Here is a 20,049-nt window from a genome sequence, read left to right on the forward strand (position 1 = left end):
ACCATTCGGAACTTTGATTTCCTTACATGCTTGTTGAGCCTGCTGAGATCTAGAATTGATCTCCAGTCCCCTGTCTTTTTTGGAACTAAAAAGAATCGAGAGTAAGTTCCGGATCCTACTTGCTCTGCGGGGACTCCTTCGATGACTTTTTTGTAGCAACGAGATGACCTCTGATGTTTTGCACGGTCTAGTTGGATAGGTGGTATGTCTGGAAGAGACCGGTTTGTTGGGGGTTCGAAAATAAAGGGAATCAGGTAACCTCTCGATATTATTGTGTGTACCCAACAATCTTGAGTGATAGCCAGAAGCTTGGGTACAGCGATATAAGACCCTCGACTGCCTCCAGAGACGGACAGTCGGGCAACCCCTCAGGGTCGATGGAAGAGACGGTCAGAGAAAGCTTCTCTGTCTCCCTGATGTGGCGGATCTCCTCTGCTGCGAGGGTGGCATCTTCCATTATATCCTCCCCCTCTGTCTCTGGGGGAGAGTTGACCTTGTGCCTGAGGGAAACCTTTTTGGGATTTGAAGAACCACATTTTCCCTCCTGTATTACCCTTGGGATAGGGTCTGGACGAGAGAGAGAAATGGACTCCAACAGGAGATAAGGTTTTCTCTTCCTGCTTGCACCTAGTCAAAGTCTCTTTGACTTGGGGTCCAAAAAGAGATGAACCTTCAAAGGGAACATTAATGAAGGAAGACTTGAAGGATTCTGTAAAATTACAAAGAAGCATTCACGAATGTCTCATGAGGGATATTCCTGCTATGGCTGCCCTACTTGCTCCATCTGCCGCATATGAGATGAGCCTCATGGAGGAGTTAGCTATGGAAGCAAGGGTGGAGAGCTGCGTAGAAAGTTGAACCCCGAGCTACTGAACCCTGGAGGGTATCTCCTAACTCTTTCAGGAGATCCCTCTGAAGATGAGTAAAATGAGTCAGGTAATTCAGCGATCTTAATGTAAATGCTGCTGAAGAAAAAGTATGCTTCCTGTGCCTATCCATCATCCTGGACTCCTTGTTAGGAAGATGGATATTAGAAGACGTCTCAGATAATTTCTTCTTGGTGGCCACTGCTTCCACCATAGCATCAACTGGAACTCCCTTACTAAGGAAAGACTTGTCCTCAGGTGCTGTCATAAATTTGCTTGGCCTCCTCGGGACGGCTTCCACTGAATCTGGAGAGATCCATGCTTTCTGCGATATGACCCCCAAAAGTTGGTCATAAGGCGGCGTCACCCAAGAGGTGGAAGGTCGGGAGCCAAAGGCCTCAAGATACACTTGTTCATCCTCAGTTGGGTTAGAGGTCTTCCAATCACCCCTCTAAGGATTTCTAGGGTGTCAGAAAAGGAGACATCCTCAGAGGGGGCTCTAGGGGACCCTTCTGATTCCTCTAAATCAGTGTCTGACGTGACAGACTCGGGGAGGCAACATGTTTCCTCTTACATAGCCTCTTCCAAGGGAGCTCTCCAGTGGGATAATCTGGGGAGGTCTCGGAAGAGGGGGCACCTCCAATGGGGGCTACTTGAGCCTCTGTTTCCCTATGCTGTGGGGGTAGCAGGAGGGAAGAGATTGCTGCCTGCTGCTGGTGGGACACAGGTTCCAAAGGAATGGCTTTGGCAGAGGATAAAGCCTTCTCTATAGCTTCGAAAGCCCCCTCCCCCTGAAGACTTCTGCTCCAAGGAGGTGGATGGTCGACTCCTAGCAAGAGGAAATGGCTTCGAAGCAGAAGCGGGAGCCGAGCTGAGTCGAGCCAAGGCTCCGAGAGGGAGGGTCGGTGCTGACAAGAACCCAGGGTGACTGTCCCCCTCGGAGTCGACATGAGAGCGTCGGCTCCCAGAACCCTCGACTCCAGATTGAGCCATCGAGGACAGAGTAATTGGCTCCGAGGAAACAGGTTGAATCCCTGGAGTCGAAGGGTCAAAGACAGAGGAACCTGACGTAATATGGCTCCAAAAGTGAAGCAGTCGGAGGAGGAACAGTGGTCGGTAAGGGGGTCGGCTCCGAGACCTTTGGGTCTGGAGGGGCCAATTTTCTAGCCAGAACTGGATCTGAAAGCAATCTTATCACCACTCTCTCGATGTCCTCATCTGATAGGGTCCTGGAGGATCTGGAGGAGACAGAAGTAGACCTCTTTCTCTCCAAAATAGGAGATCTCAATGTAGGAGATACAGTCTCGATGTCAAGCAACATTTTCGGTACAGAAAATTGTCTCAGAACCGATGAAATTGACAGCACCAAAGTAGATGAAGCTGAGTCGGAACTGGAACTTCTTGGTTCCGATGCTTTAGTCTTTTTTGTTGGCACTGAAGCCGGGGCTGATGATTTTCTCTTTGAGGATTTTGGAGCTGCCTGACCAAGTTCCAGCTGTTCTGGAAGGAACTGGTCATGAGACCCCTGTCAATGAGTTTTCTCTTCCTCTCATTCAAAACTCTAGTGCTAAAAGCATGACAGAAGGTGCAAGGTTCCTGTAAATGGGCTTCGCCATGGCAATATACACAACTGGTGTGGCTGTCTGTAAGAGACATTTTCTGCGCACACCTATTACACTTTTTGAACCCCGAAGAGCGATGATCCTTATGATCCTTATCTTTATACATTCTTAGCAACGAAGACAAAAAGATAACAGTAAAAGTATTAACTACAATAAAGGTGAGAAGAGAAGAAGAAAACTTTTTTTTTTAAACATCCTCACACACACACACACACACACACACACACACACACACACACACACACACACACACACACACACACACGGAGGAAAGGCCCTCTAACTTAAATAGGCACTACAGCCCTTTAACTTAAATGGGCCGTACAGTCCTAAGGGGGGAATAGGGGTTGAATAACTTTCAAAAACAGTCGCACAAGAGACAAAAAAACTATCTATATATAGATAGATATATATATATATATATATATATATATATATATATATATATATATATATATATATAACAGAAAAAGGGTAGGAAAAGACTAAATATAGTAAAAAAATGTTTTACTTAGCCAACGAGCCAGTAAGACACAACCTCGAAGCTTTCGCGGCAAACGAAATCTGGGGATTTGCCATGAGGCACCATGGGATAGGGGCTAGCCTTGAGTGAGTAAAAGCTCTTGAGCTTTAGTATCGGCCGAGTCGGAGCTGAATATCGGCTCTGAACCCATCCAGCAAGAATTATGGCGAGATAGGACTACATAACATCTATAGTCTAATTGCCATGTGAAGCTACTAATTGAAGAAGGTAAGTCTAACATTATTAGACACAAATCACAAAATACATTTCTTTTTGCTGGTATAAGTCTGATAACAGTTTATAAGAAAAAGGAGATTTCTAAGGCATAGAAAATGGCCAACAAAATATAACAAGAGTAATCTGAATAAAATAACTAAGGTTCTTCAAATCAAAATTAGAAAGAGACAAAATGAGATTAAAATCAGGTTAGCTATTTCTGGCAATCAAAAGAAGTACTACAGGTATATTAATTTTCATAGGAAGACGTAATCCAGTCATGCCAAATGAACTAAGTGGCTCTATACCGTGACATTCTTTGGGCATAGCTAAAACAGTTAACAAGCATTTCTGTGATATCACCAATGATAAAAGAAAAAGCAGATTTTCCTTTAACATGCTAAGTACATGGGACATTTCCTGTCCCGAGATAACTTTAGTGAGCACTGGAAAAGCTCCAGAATAAAACTGTAGGACCAGGTGGTATTTTTTCAATTCTGATGAAAGATTATTTAGTTAATCTTCTTTTTTTATAAATTTAAATACTTGCAAAAACAGGACTTGTACTGTTCCTAAGAAGTGAAAAACAGGACTTGTACTGTTCCTAAGAAGTGAAAATTATCAGCAGTAACTCCTATACATTAAGAAGGATAAAACAACCAATTTGAATAACTACCACCCAATTAGCTTGGGATCTGTGATGGAGAAGTGTTAGGAAAGGTGTTTAATTGAACTTATAGCATAGAATAGAGTGACAAGTAATGCACATGATGTGCATCAACATGGTTTTGCTGTTTGTAAATCTACCCTAACAAATTTAGTTGAATTTTATAATCATGTCACTAATGTAGTGGATCATGTAATGTCTGCTGTTGTACATTTGGACTTAGCTAAGGCTTCTGACAGTCTGCCATATATCTCAATCTCCAAAACCCTTATAAAAGTAAATTTGAATCCATATTTAATTAACTAAATTATGGAATGGCTGCTTGATAGGAAACAGCTTGTAACAGTCTCTGGATCGAGTTCCTTTTCTTCTTATGTAATGCAGGTGTCCTTTGTGGTTCTGAGTTAGACTCGTTATTTAATATTGTACTTGTCTCTTTTCCTAGAATAAAACATGCATGGATAAACAAATAGGCTGACGACTTTAAGGAAGGTTTCATCCTCACTTCTACAAATAATTATATCAATATAAATAAATACATGGCAGATGTTTCTACTTCAGCCAATACTATCAGTATAGATTTTAGCATTGATAAATTCAAAATAATATATTTTGGTAAATTTATTATGATGGAACCTACTGTGTTACATAATAAGATTTTAAATGAAGTATCTGATTTCAGACTTAGGAATCTTAACTTCATCTAATTTAAGATTAAGCATGTTAATACAACTGTTACTAAAACAATGAAACAACGTGGGCTGTTAATGAAAAACCTCTAAGGGATGACAGACAGATGGTTGAATTATATAAATCATTTACTAGACCATATTTGGAAAATAATAAATTATTTTGCTCCTATAACAGTGGACATCTTATAAAACCTGCGAATGTACAAAATTCATTATAAGGATTACAATTTTGAAAGATCTTCCTTATGTAGATAGACATCTTAAGTTAAAACTGTATACTATTCACTACAAATATTAAAAGGTAATTTATACTTGGTTATAGAAGTTTTAACAGTGAAATGCTTCAGGATATGTTTGATCTGAATATAAATGAGAACACCGAAATTCACAGATGTATGTTTAACACTGCTCAGATTCTTCTATGGTTATGGGATAGGTTCTCTTTGAATACAAGGAAATTGGAAATATCGTGTGTGCTTTAAAAATAGAACAGCTAATTGGACTAAAAGTGTATGATCCACAAATAACCGATACAGTACTCTTGGATGGCCTATGTGGAGGAAATGCTGTAAGAACTTCTTTATGAACTTATCTCATGAGGAGACTGCTCATCTTATATTAATTCTCAGATTAGGCTGGCAGCTGTATGGAGGGTACTCCCTGTGAAAAATTGGCGGAATCAAAAAAAAAAAATCCTGGATTTGACATTAAGCTTGTATTCAGAAGCATCCCCTACTGTGGCAATACCAAAAAAATATTTCTGAGTCTTCTGTATAAGCATCTGCAGTTATTCACTGATTTTGTATAACATAAGGGCAGTCTACTTATGAGCAGCCGATACACCCTTTAGCAATAAATGTCACAGATATCTCAGTTCACGCATCTACTTTCTGTCATATGAAATCCATCCCCTTTCTCTATTCGACCCTACTGTTTAACTCTCTTTCTCAAGGCTCAATATATAGAATGGTATAGCAAACTACTCCAAATTTCCACCCACCCCAGGGAAGGATAGTTATCACTGGACACACGATTCTTTATCAGATGTCTTTTCTCATTCCTGGTTTCTTCTAGAACCTTGGTTGCCCGTGATGTGGCTAGACATCAAACTACTTTGCTAGGGCTGACACTTTCACAGTCTGTACAGGAAATATGTAGCACTGCTTTCTTTGTCATATGATAAAAATGATAAAAATGTAATTTATTCCATTCCACAGAAATATTTACCTTGCTAAGGTTTTTAAACAATGAAATACTTCAAAAGAAGATGCTTCTTGTTCAGACATTCTCTAATATGCATTAAATAACAGAAGCATCACGGAAGAGGAGGATAACAAAACCTGCTGTATCAGCTTTTCTTTTTAAGCACAACAGTAAAAGTGGAAAACTTAAATACGTTTACCTTTCTAAGACACCTGTACCCATGAAATTTATCTGAACATGAACACTGGAACAGGCCTGGGCCATCAGCTTCACACATGGAACTGTCAGGACACAATGGGACTGTAACAATAAACAAATACTAAAATTACAAATAAAAAGTAGGGAACAACAGAACATATACATAGTGAAAAGCAAAGCTGTTTTTTCAACAAAGCTAATGTTAATTATGAAATTCTTATGTCTGTGTGAACGGTATAATTTTAAATAAATTGTATGTGTACTTCTGCCTCCTTAAGTGCTGTTGCACAGCAGCTAACTAAGAACTTAAGATAATAGGATATCTGCAAAGAACACTGCAACAAAACATATGTACAGAACACTTAACTGTCAGACTCCAAAACAACAATGGAACTCCCAACCTACACAGAAGGGGCGGTACCTCACAGGTACTCATCATGGAAATCAAGTAGCACTAGAGGTACCTGGTCCAACAGCTTTTTCTGGTTCTCTATCTACAACCTGGAGATAATGTGAATGCTAAAACTGAGCAGAAAGCTAAGGAAGGAAAGCAAATGACAATACTATTTATGGAGCAGCAGAGAAAAGTTTAAAGTGGTGAGGGATTATGGAGTGGAGGTACATGACCTGCTGTAAGAGATAACCTCACAATGCCTTTGTTACAGTAACATTTTTTGTAGCTAGTATTATCCTAATTAAGCACACATATTGGAGTACCAACTAGTTTTAAGACACCAAAACCAGCAAAGAGAATGGATGATAATTAAATAATAAAATAGTTCATCATAAAGCACATCACTGTCTTCAATTGGTTTGAGTGGTAAAAAGCTTAGCATATATTGTGCAGGCAGCATGGAAGCCTTTGAAATATTTCTGCATTCACCAACTTAGTCTGTTTGTATGTGAATAACTTCCTCATATCCTGAAATGGGCCTTTTGGATATTTCCTACAACAATCTTCACTGGGCTCTACCATCCCTCTTTCATTATCTAAAATATGGAATTTAAAAGACTGGCAATATGATTCCACATTCTAGGTCAGTATGGGGTTGTATCCTTCCAGATTATCCAAAAAGATACATGGGATCCCCAGAAACTGAATATTATGAATAACTTAAAGCAGAGTATTATATGTCTAGGAAATTAGCTTATTACATGATTCTCTAATAACAAACCCTCACCAACTAATTACTCCAAATTAAGAAATTGACTTTAGCACAATAGTTACTACCAGTTGTAGTAGTATACATTTTTCCTGCCAGTAACTGCCTATTAATAAAAAAAAGCATATTGCTGTGGTTTGTGATGGAACTCTCCCTCACAATATCATATTTAATTCAATTCCAACACAGGGCATTTATCAAGATATATAATGCAATGTGTACAGCTATCACACTTTTTTTAAACAGTTTTACTGAATTTTACATTTAAACCAGAAAAAAAGAAAAAGAAAAACATAATTATTACATAGAGTTAACTTTCAATCAAATACACACACACACACACACACACACACACACACACACACACACACACACACACACACACACACACACATATATACGTCTATAGTAAACAAAGTATTTACAAAGACATCCCTTTATGCACAGTTCAAGAACATATGTTAAAGTCCAAGTATCACACGATTATACATAATTTTTTTAATAATTCCTGTACATTAACCCACATATTATATGAATATGTTTTCCTAGATGATCTTGACTTAATTGTCCAAAGCTCCATGTGGCATACTTGTATAACAGTATTTCTGAATTCATTAAATGTTGGTGAGTATCTGTGATCCAATTTCTGGTTATAATTTTTCTAGCCACTACCAGTATTGTCCATAACAAAGGAAGTTTGATTTTTCTATTATTAATACAATGTGTAGGAGTGTTAAAGAGGAGCGTGGATTTGGTTACAGTAAACTTATCAGTAAATATAGCTTGTTAAAGCTTGTTTACTTTTTCCCAATAGCCATTTAATTCTTTATAGTCATAAAACATGTGCACCCAATTAGCATTTTTTCTAGCTTATACCTTTTTCAAAAATTTTCTTTTTTAGTAACATTACTCAATAATAAGTGGAGTGTAAAATGCTCTATACAAGAATTTCCATGTATATAACTGTCACCTGAGTGAGGATGTTGTTTTACTATGTGATTCTCAAATGTTCCTCTTATCTTGATCATCAGGTTGTAAATCATTTAGAGAAATATAACAGTTCCAAAAGCCTTCAGGGCAGCTATATGTTTCATCGCTAATTATCTTGCATATCTGTGATAACTTGCCTTTGAAAGTAGTTTTATGTTGTATACTTAAAATTAAGTAATTTAACAACACTGAAACTACTTATTTATTAATAGGTAATATTAAACCAAACATATTTAAGAGAAACTGTCTATACTCTTGTAATTCTAACCAGAGATTATCATTTAAATCAAACTCTAATTAGATTGTCAGTTGTTTTAACTTCATTATTTACCATACACTGAAACCAATAAATCACACCTTTTTCTTTAAATAATAGTATTTTGGTGGAATCAGTGGAGGAAATAATTCATTGTGTATAGGCTAAAGGGTATAAGAGGAAGGACCATTCTTTATATATTGGATACTTGTATATAACATTTCTGAATTTTATTATAACGGTTGAAATATAACTGGTTGAAAGTTTTGGTGTTGTGTATGTTGTAAAAAATTATTTTTAGTACCCAAATGAAAGGAGTATTTAACATGCTTAATTTATAAGTTTGGGATCTAATAAATGTGTCCATACCTATTACTTCCCAATAAACTTTCCATTTAGCTAAATATGTAGAATCTACTATCAAAGAAATGTTTTTTATTATAGAAGAAACAGAATATAACTCAAGGTCAGGAAAGGTTATACCTCCCCTTGTCCAGCTATTTAGGTGATAATGTAGAGCTATCCTAGGCTTACTTGGATACCTCAAGAATCTCAACAACATTGAATTTAGTTTTCTTACAATTTGTTTAGGAGGGAGTAATAAAACTGACTGAATAATATATATTTTTGGGGAGAATGATCATTTTAGTTATTATTAGTCTTTCTTTCATGGTAAAGAAGATTTTATTCCATTTGCATATTAAAGATTGAATATTATTCATTATGTTATGATAGCCAAGATGTATTTTTATATATCTTTATTTAATGATATCCCTAAATAGTTAAACTGATCAGAATCAGAAATGTATTTAAGGTATTCATTTGATAGATTTTTCTTATTAAGGAAGATAGGAAGTATCTTTGTTTTTTCATTATTAAAAGACAGGCCTGATATTTTTTGAAAGTCAGATATGGACTCAAATAAAGCAGAAATTTGTGAAAAATTTCCATTTAATGTGATGACAGCACCATCTGCAAAGAGCTGAATTTTAGATGTTATTGCTGAATTTATACTGTAACCTTCTATAACTTTATTAATTCTAATGGCATTAGCCCATGGTTCCATTATTAAAGTAAATAATAAGGGGATAGAGGACAACCCTGTTTAGTTCTTTTTAATATTGGAATGTTTTGTGCTACTTGGGTACCTATTTTTATATATCCTTGGGTGCCTTTGTATAAATAAGATATTAAGTTTATAAAGTTATCTGAGAAATTTAGATTTTTAAGTAATATGAACAAGTAGTCCCAATTCACTGAGTCAAATGCAGAAGATATATCTAGGCTTATTAATATTAAGTCTTTTATTAGAGTAATCAATTAAAATAAGTGTTCTTTTTATATTATCAAATGTATTTCTATTGATTAAGAAAACAGTTTGGTCATCATCTATTAAGTTTGGGAGAAGTTTCTACAGTCTGTCTGCATATATATTCATAAGCATTTTGTAATCTACGTTCAATAGTGAAATAGGTCTATCTTCTTCTTCTCTTTCGGCTTTTCCCGGTTAGGGGTCGCCACAGCGGATCACCTTCCGCTCATGATTGGCAGTGGAGTTTTACAGTATCGAGTTGCCAGCCCGGCGCCCAACCTTCCACAGAAGGCACACACATGCACGCACTCACACCTAGGGCCAATTTAGAGTGTCCAATCCACCTACAGCATGTCTTTGGGATGTGGGAGGAAACTGGAGCACCCGGAGGAAACCCATGCGACCACAGAGAGGACATGCAGACACCGCACAGAAGGCACCCCAGCCGAGGATTGAACCGGAGAACATCTTGCTGTGAGGCGGCAACACTAACCGCTGCACCACCGTGGCCGCCCAATAGTGAAATAGGTCTATAAGAGGTACATTTTGCTGAATCTGTATTTGGTTTTACTATAGGGGCTATACATTTATACTTCCATGAGGGAGAGCAAATAGCTTCAGTTTGAGATGTTATAAAAACTTTTTGTAGTAATATTAAAGCATTTTTGGGCATAATTTTATACATTTCTGGAATTATTCCATCATTTCTTGGAGCTCTGTTTAAGATTGTTAATTTGAGTCTGAATATCTGCATGTTATACTTTTATCTATTAGGTGTACTTTTTTGCTGAGATATTTATGTACTTGCTTATAAATTAATTTATGTTTTCTTTTGAATCCATACAGACTTCATTATGATTGATGTTATAAAAGTGTTCTCTAAATTCTTCTAATATATCTTGTATGTTATAAACTTTTCTCTTTTTCTTTTTATAATACATTTCTTTAACATGATTGTGTTTGCTGAATCTTAAGGATTTTTTTTAAGTCTATTTAAGTATTTGGGGTTGTCTGAAAATGCGAGAAATTTGTGTTTTTCCAAACATATCATAGTTTTATGACTAAGGATTTCTAAATATTTATTGTTCAAGGCATTAATTTCTCTTTAATGTCATTATTTATGTAGTTAACATTTTGATTGAGTTTAAGGTTATCAAAGTTATTCTGCATCTCCTGTAGATCTTTATCCCAAGATTTTCTTTTGTTATACCATTTAATTATTTTGCCATATAGCTATGCTTTAAGAGCATCCCAAATATATATCACTGATGAGTCAGGAGTAGTATTTATTTCTATGAAGTTCTGTATTTCATTTTTTATGCATTCTTTAAATTCTTCTAATTTAGTGATATATGCTGATATTCATCTAAATTGTACATTGCATGATTATGATCTGATATTGGATAAGATATAATCATGGATAGTTATAACATTTTTTAAATAGTTAGAGATAAGGACTCTATCAATTTTGGAATAGGAACCATGTATATTAGAATAAAAATAGGGTAGTGATTTTGGATCTGCTTGATTATTTACATCATTTAAGTGAAATGAATTCATAAAAATCTATTAGATGTTTGGCCTGTGATGATATTTTCCTCTTATCTTTAAGTATGCAATTAAAATCACATGCCAATACATTTCCTTTTGCAAAAAGAACAATTTGATTAAGGTGTTGTTTGACTGTGCTTATTCCTATGCCTGGTATCCAATAAACATTAACCAAAGTAAAAATTTTTTTATTTCTCTATAACCGAACATACCATTCCTTTATCATCTTTATAAGTATTTTTTTTGGGGAATAGGTAATAATTTGTTCCATAAAATGGCTACCCCTCTCTTTTTTGAGTACGTTCAGAAATAGATAAAATAATAAACCTATTTGCATCTAGTTTAGCTATATTTGTTTTCAGAAGATGCATTTCCTGTAAGAAAATTATATTAGACTTATGTAAATTCAGATACCTAAACAAATTTTACAAGGATTATTAAAGCCATTAATGCTAATGGAAATACCTTTTAAAATGACCATTTTAATGTTTAACAATCATAATATCTTTCATTTAATTCAAAATCATTGAGATAGACTTTTTTAATGAATTTTCCTTTGTTGTGTATTGAAATACTTTGTTAATACATGGGTTAATTCTATGACAGAAATATGGATTATGTCTTGCTGGGATTAATACCTTGTGTATGATGCAAATAGAGGATGTCTTAACAAAATGATTTTTACATCTATAAATTAATTGCATAACCTTGGAAGCAAACCCCATACCCTGCCTGAAGTTATAAACTCCTAATTTAAGTAGCATCCGCCACTTAAATTCACCATCCTATCTATAACAACAGAGCTCCAGCCCCACCTTATGATTTTAATATGCAATTGTTGCTATAGTTTCTATTTACATCTTAATTTTTTATTGTCTTTGTGTATTAATATTTAACTCAAAACACAGATATAACTAATAAATCAATATACAGTTAATATGTGAACAGATTCAAATTAATCAATTACTAAGATTTTATGATGAAATTTGTATTTGTAAATCTTTCTTGTTCATTAAATTCCTCTTTGTATCAAATAACGTGACCAATACATATATTTATTTCTGGATTAGTGCTTGTTTCAGTAGAAACCAACATTTTAATATATAGGTTCACAGGTTCATTAGTGTGCACTAGGCCAACTATCCCAAAACCTTCACTAGCACAATCTACAATAGTGTCTTAGTATCACATGACCATTAGTATCTAGTATCTTCATCATGCTGAGCAACTAGAATGATCCCCAGGATGGACCCTTTACCTCCCTACCATTCATCGAGATTTCTTTTAACATATATGTTGGTTAGCTGAGTTATTAAACTCATAATTAGTGTTGATTAGGTATGATAGACCTTTCGCTATCTGTATTATACTATCATTCAAAATAATGTGTTAAATCTACTTTGGGTCTAGCCATAGAGCTGTTAACATATGTACATAAATAACAATAGTTCCAGAAAAAAACAAAAACAAACAAAAAAGCACTTTCTTAAGTAAGAAAAACATGTGTCTATATTAAGTATGTACTAATAGAGAATTGGTGCTGAATTCTGTCTATGTACAACACATATGTACTACTGCTTTTGATTGCAGCATTCATTTTCCTTCGTAATGGCTGTTTATAAGGTAGAAAATATAAAGTACAGTTTTGTACCTACCATAAATGTAGATGTTCGAAGATCCACATTGCTGCAGTCCTTACTTATGGGTAGTCCGCTGTCCTCGGTCGGCCCGAATACCAAAGTATTAGGCTGACGTCGGTCATGGGCGCCTAGATCTGACATCAGAGCGTCAGGGTATAAAGGCGCATGACCGACGTCATATCCTCAGTCTTTTCTTGCCCCAGATGTCAGAAGGCCAAACCAGAAAGGCCACAGCCAAAAACAGAATACCTCCCAAAAACATGCCCAACAACAACCATCACCTAAAGCATAGCACCAAGTCTAACTACAGTGAGGAAGGAGGGAAGGTAAATTGGACTGCAGCAATGTGGATCTTCGAACATCTACATTTATGGTAGGTACAAAACTGTACTATGTTCTTCATCTCACATTGCTGCAGTCCTTACTTATGGGTAGAATCCCAAAGCAACGGGAAAGGGAGGATGGTAAAAATCATAAAGCATTAGGGGCCGCTAAAATGCCCTGTAAAATTGCAGTGGCAAATCCAGCCCTAGACTTAGAATAAAGAGGAAGGTGGTAATGTTTAGAAAAGGTATGCACTGAACTCCAAGTAGCTGCCTCCAAAATGTCTTTTGTAGCTACCCCCCTTAGAAAGGCCGTAGAAGTAGCAGTAGCCCTAGTGGAATGAGGCCTGATTCCAGCAGGAATCTCCTTACCATGATGGGAATAACAGAAAGAAATACAAAACCCAATCCATTTAGAAATAGTTTGTTTTGAACCCAAAGCAAAAGAAACAAACAATTGCTGAGACTGTCTGAACTCCTTGGTTCTGCTCAAATAATAACGCAACTGCCTGTGAATATCCAAAGTATGCAAAATTTTCTCCCCTTTATTTTGGGGGTTTGCATAAAAAGTAGGCAAATGAATAGTTTGATTTAAGGCCACACTAGAAACCACCTTAGGCATAAAGGAAGGATTAGTACGCAAAGATACCCTATCCTTATGAAAAATCAGGAAAGGCTCCACTGCCATGAGGGCCTGTAATTCAGAAACCCTTCTTGCGGAGGTAATGGCCAACAAAAAAGCAGTTTTCCATGACAAATACTTTAACTCGGCAGTAGCTGCAGGCTCAAAAGGTTGTAGAGTAAGTTTTTCCAACACAAAATTGAGATCCCAAGCAGGAGTAGGAGCTCACGTGGGGTCTTATATTCTTTGCCCTCTAAGAAATTGCTTAAACCAAGGATGAGAGAATAAAGGAGGGTCACAATCATAGTGAGCAGAAATGGCTGCAGCATGGACCTTTATTGAGGAGAAAGACAAACCCTTGTCCAATAACTCAGTAAGATATTGAAGAGCAACACTTAAATCAGGTTTGGAGACATCAAAGTCCTTTCCTTTGCTCCAAATAAAAAATCTCCTCCATTTATCAGCGTAAACTTTCCTGGTACTAGGCCTCCTGGCCTCCAAAATAACATTCAAAACTTGTGGAAGCTGAGACCCTCCAGAGTCTAAAACAGAATATGCCAGGCTGTTAGATGTAGAGACTGAATCTTGACATTGAGGAAGTGACTGTCCTCTTGTGACAAAAGGTGCGGAATCAAAGGCAGAGGCCATGGAGGTTCTCGTACTAAGCTCCTCAGTAGTGGGTACCAGTGTTGTCGAGGCCAATCCGGTGCTATCAAAATCATGGTTGGCTTGTCTTGTCTGGCCTTCAAGAGTACCTTGGGAAGAAGAGGCAGAGGTGGAAAGGCATATACATGCAGATTGTTCCAACTGAATGATAGAGCGTCCACCTTCCAAGCTGTGTGATGAAACATTTTTGTGCAAAACTTTGGCAACTGGTAATTTAGTGGAGAAGCGAACAGATCTATGTCTGGAGTTCCCCATAACACTGTCAACTGTTGAAATACATGAGGATCCAATTTCCATTCGTGAGGATCCACTATTTGTCTGCTCAATACATCTGCTAAGGAGTTCTGTGCTCCTGGTAGAAACCTTGCCTGAAGATTGAGGTGTAGATTGAGAGCAGTTTCCCACAGAATCATCGCTTGCCTGCAAAGAGGGTAAGAATGGGTTCCCCTGCTTGTTGATGTACCACATGACAGTAGTGTTGTCTGTTTGAATCAACACCTGCCCTGGGTGAAGTAAATCTTTGAAAGCCATCAATGCAAACTGGACTGCTAACATTTCCTTCAAGTTGATGCGCAAATGTTGGAGTTTGACAGGCCACGTGTTTTGCACCCATTTTCCATTGAGGTGTGCTCCCCAAGCCTTGTCCGAGGCATCTGTCGTTAGAATCTGACTCGCCTCTGGCCGGGTCACAGAGAGTCCCTTGTTTAGGTGACATTCCTGAGCCCACCACAAAACTCCTTCCGAATGCAAGGTATTATCTGAATGACAGTGTCTAGATCTTGGCAGTGCTGTGTCCATACATTTTTGAGATACCATTGAAGCTTCCTCATATGCAATTTGGCATTGGGAAGCACCAGAATACAAGATGCCATGAACCCCAAGGCTTGAAGGACTGTCCTTGCAGTCAGCCTGGACCGTAGAGACATTTGATGGAAATAAAGAGAAAGGCTTCTTTGTTTGTCCGGGGTCAAAAAGGCCATCTGGGAAGCTGTATTCAGTCTCACACCCAGAAAGCACATGTCCTGAGAGGGTACTAGACTGGACTTTGTTTCGTTCACAGAATACCCTAGGCATCTTAACACTGCCATCACATACTGTAGATGATGAAGAAGTTCGTCCTTTTCTTGTGCAATAATCAGGCAATCGTCAAAATAAGGATAAATCTGTATTCCTCTTAGTCTGAAAAAAGCTATCACTGGAGCCAGAACCTTTGTGAACACTCTGGGCGCAGTAGATAAGCCAAAGGGCAATGCAGAGAACTGATAATGTAAATTTCCAGCCCGGAAACGCAGGTACCTCCTGCAACTGGGCCTGATAGGAACATGAAGGTAAGCCTCTTTGAGATCCAGAGTAACCATCCAGTGATCTTTTCCCAACAGAGGTAAAAGTTGTTGTAAAGTCAGCATCTTGAACTTTGGAATGTCCAGGTAAGTGTTGAGGATAGATAAATCCAAAATTGGTCTCCACGTGTTCCCTTTCTTTGGAACTAGAAACAGGCGGGAATAAAATCCTAGGCCCACTTCTGACAGAGGAACTGGCTGTATAGCTCCTATTTGAAGAAGTAAAGAAATTTGTCTGCGAGCCTCTATCCTTTGCCGAGGAGGGACGTCTGGCATGCCTTTGAAAGGAGGCATGGTATGGAAATAGAACTTGTAACCTCGGTTTATAATGTCCAATACCCATTTGTCCTGGGTGACTAAATGCCAATTTTGCTTGAAAAGAGCCAACTTTCCTCCCAAAGGAGCTGCCAGGCAAGAAGAATCTGGCAGCTGAAAATGTAGGTCATTGGGCCTGTTTACGAAAGGACTGCCCCCTGCCCTCACCAGCAGATTGAGCAGGCGAACTCCATTGTCTCGGCCTGAACGTACTCTGAGCTCTGCCCCTACCACGCCTAGATCTACCCCTAGACTGAGAATCAGAAGAAGGGTACGTCCACCCCTTAGTAGGCCAATTTCTACTAAACTTTGGAGGTTGTACCTGCAAAAAATCTTTAACAGTCTGCATAGACTTAGCCTTGTCTTCCATTTTCTTTAAGACTGACTCCACAGGAGGACCAAACAAACTTCAGACTGTAAAGGGGCATCCAGAATTCTAGACTTAACATGCTCAGACAAATTCTGATCCTTAAGCCAGGCGTGCCTACGAATAACTGAACCAGTGGCAGCCACCCTAGAAGAAGCCTGTAAAGCATCAAAACCACATTGCAAAGAGTGCTTACCCACCTGTTCAGAAACATGCACTAAATCCTGCAATTCTTTACACTCTATGCCCTCTGCCAAAGCATCCACTTTAGACCTTAGCTGAGAAAGGAGGAAATTCTGATACTTCAACATATGAAACTGGCAGTTCAAAGCTCTCATTGCTAAAGTAGAAGAGGTATACACCTTCTTACCCCATCTATCCAAAGCTCTAGCTTCCTTATCCAGAGGAACCGGATTCTTAACAACAGAGGCTCTAACACCCTTAGGCCCCTGACTAATAGTTTCTGGGTCCGCCCTAGGACTCTTATACAGATATTTATGAGCCTCAGGCACCCTGTAATACCTGTCCGGTTTAACTGGGGCAGGAGGCACAGAATCTGGATTAAGGGAAGCTTCGAAAAACATCTGAAACAACATCCAAAACTGGAGGTATAGCTAAGGGTCTATGCTGTGGTAAAAACAAGAACTCCCTAAGTCTCTTCCGTGAATCAGAGTAATCCTGTCCCTCCCACTGAAAATGCTCCCTCATGGAATGCAGAGTTTCTGAAAATGAAAAATCCTCTGGAGGAGAAGCAGAAGGAGTGGAATCCTCTGCATCAGAATCAGAATAAGGAGGGAAATCTTGAATGTCTTCAGCAGAAGACTCTGAATCATCTGAGGCCTGCTCCAAACTTTCCAACTCTGGCTCCATCCTGGGCCTTTTATCAGGAGGGCATAGAACCTCTAATTAAAGTAATCAAATCCTCTGCCATTTTAAGCATGTGCTTTTTAGGCACAGACCCTGAAGAACCAGAACTGACACCAGAGGAAGGCAAGACAGACCTGCCCTTAGAAGGAGCCTTAGAAACAGTAGCAGAAGGCCTAACCACCTTAGGCATAGAAGGGAGAATAGTAACCTGAGAGGCCCCTTCAGCCTGACCTGCCTCCTGAGAGGCCACATCCTGTAAAATCAAAGTTTCCCCCTGGGACTCAACAGAAATTTCAGCCGGATCCACCTGTTCAGCTGTAGCTTCTAAAGGTCCGGCGTCCGAAATGGACGAATCATCCTGCCTAGGCTTTAAAGATTTGTCTTTGCGCTTTTTAGTAGAAGTAGGCGTCGGAACATCCGACGGCATATTATAATTACACCTCTTGCCAAAGACTAACCTAGCGCAATCTAACCTCCGTTTTATAGTGCGCTTATTAAACCTAGCACAAAAACGACACCCGACTACGTCGTGCTCCGGTCCCAAACAAGGAATACAAAGCGAGTGGTAATCCCTATGCGGTATCTGTTTCCCACAAGAAATACAATTATTCACTTTTTCTGACATCCGGTAAGTAACTGAGGCAAGAAAAAACAAAAATATTCTAACGGGTACTTAGCCCAACTTGGTATCGGTCTGAAACTCCAGCGAAAAATTTCAGAACGCCGAACGGCACTTGCAACGCTGCTTCTGCATCGGACCATGCGGCAAAAAAGACTGAGGATATGACGTCGGTCATGCGCCTTTATACCCTGACGCTCTGATGTCAGATCTAGGTGCCCATGACCGACGTCAGCCTAATACTTTGGTATTCGGGCCGACCGAGGACAGCGGACTACCCATAAGTAAGGACTGCAGCAATGTGAGATGAAGAACATCCTAAGTTGTTAACATTGCAGCAGATACATGACTCGGTATGTATCCTTTCTAGGAACAAACTTTACATTATCAAATAAAAACATTCTTAACATTCATTATTTTACAAAATAGCAAAAGAGAGTTAACATATTAAAAGTAAGCTGATAAATCATAGCTCTACCTCTTGAATTTTATAGTAAAGAAATATACTATATTTCAGCATGTCATATCACTTTTTATATCAAATAATACAACAGACATTCACTGGTATATAAGCAGCTAGCTTATACTTTAACTTTCTCTTTACATATATAACAGAAGCAGATCCACTCAGTTACTATTTAAACTAACTCAGATGTGTTATATTTGCTTTCCAATTATATATTAAAGTCATTTAGATTAATCAGTAAGCATTAGACTTACTATTTCAGTTCAGAGATCTGTTTTTCTTTCAAATTATCTTCTGTGATGATTTCTCTTCCTGGTTGTATGTGTCTCACGTCATCCAGTTGCAATTTCACATCATTACAGGTCAAAGTTCAGATTACAGTTTCAAACAAGTTCCTGCAGAGTAATGGAAGATACTACAAGCATCTCAAGCCCGCGGCTGCATATCTCGAGCCCCAAAGGACCCGAAGTTGTCTCTTTTTGAATGATTAACTGGGAAAACTGTGAGTTAGGTCGTTTTTACATTTTTAAGCTGCATTGTTTGTGATTTAAGGCGCGGGCCTTTTAACAAACATCGCAGAGGGCCTTCTTAACAATGGCATGCAATTTAAGTCAGAATACAGTTATAAGTATTTTAAAAACACTAACATATATGCATAAATAAAAGAAAAAAAGAGACACATCCTTTTTGTATTTATAAAGTACAGTTTTGTACCTACCATAAATGTAGATGTTCAAGTGTATACCCTGCTGCAGTCATCACACTTGGGTTATCCTGTCGTCAGGCGGTCCCGCAGTCGGCCTGAATTCCAAAGTCTTGGTCCGGCGTCGGTTGCTGTCGCTTCTTCCCTGACGTCAGTGCGCCAGGGGTATGTATATAAGAGGCATCCGATGCCATTTTCTTCAGTTTTTCTTGCTCTAGATGTCAGGTGCCCCCCCCACCAAAAGTTGGTCAGTAGATAGTACCAATAATAAAAGCTTAGCACAAACAAAACATTCCTCCAGCTATAAGCAAATACACCACAAAGGTTATATCAGATTTTAAGGTATTGAAAGGTTTTAGTTAGGTCAGAAGGGATGGAGGGGGGGGTAACCTGGACTGCAGCAGGGTATACACTCGAACATCTACATTTATGGCAGGTACAAAACTGTACAATGTTCATCATGTTACCCTGCTGCAGTCATCACACTTGGGTTGAATCCCAAAGCTAAGGATGGCAGGTGGAGTCAAACAGGGTTAGAGGAGGCTAGAAGGCCCTGCAAAACTGCAGTGGCGAAGCCAGCTCTAGTCTTAGAGTAAAGTGGTAAGTGGTAGTGTTTGGTGAAGGTGTGTACTGAACTCCAAGTTGCAGCTTCCAGAATATCCTTGGTTGGCACCCCCCCCCCCCCCCCCCCCTGAGGAAGGCTGTAGATGTAGCTGCTGCCCTGGTGGAGTGGGGCCTTATGCTAGCAGGAACTGGTTTTCCATGATGGGTGTAGCAAAAATGTATGCAATGTCCTATCCATTTGGAAATGGTCTGTTTTAAGATAGCCTTTCCTTGTGATGCTGTAGCATAGGATACAAAA

General features: G+C 38.5%; 1 protein-coding gene across 2 annotated transcripts in view; it reads right to left on the reverse strand.

The window, feature by feature from the left end:
• ATRAID (all-trans retinoic acid induced differentiation factor) overlaps positions 1–20,049 on the reverse strand; it is a 425,080-nt gene that overhangs the window by 20,678 nt on the left and 384,353 nt on the right. The window contains exon 6 of one of the 2 annotated variants that reach the window (XM_044061491.1): positions 5,989–6,089. The exons of the other annotated variant lie outside the window; for it this stretch is intronic. Within the exon in view, the coding sequence (XP_043917426.1) occupies positions 5,989–6,089 (101 nt within the window). The remainder of the gene's footprint in view (positions 1–5,988; positions 6,090–20,049) is intronic. 2 annotated transcript variants of the gene reach the window in all.

The sequence above is a fragment of the Protopterus annectens genome, chromosome 2.part0 (assembly GCF_019279795.1).
Source record: "Protopterus annectens isolate FY-2018-M chromosome 2.part0, PAN1.0, whole genome shotgun sequence".
NCBI lineage: Eukaryota > Metazoa > Chordata > Ceratodontiformes > Protopteridae > Protopterus > Protopterus annectens.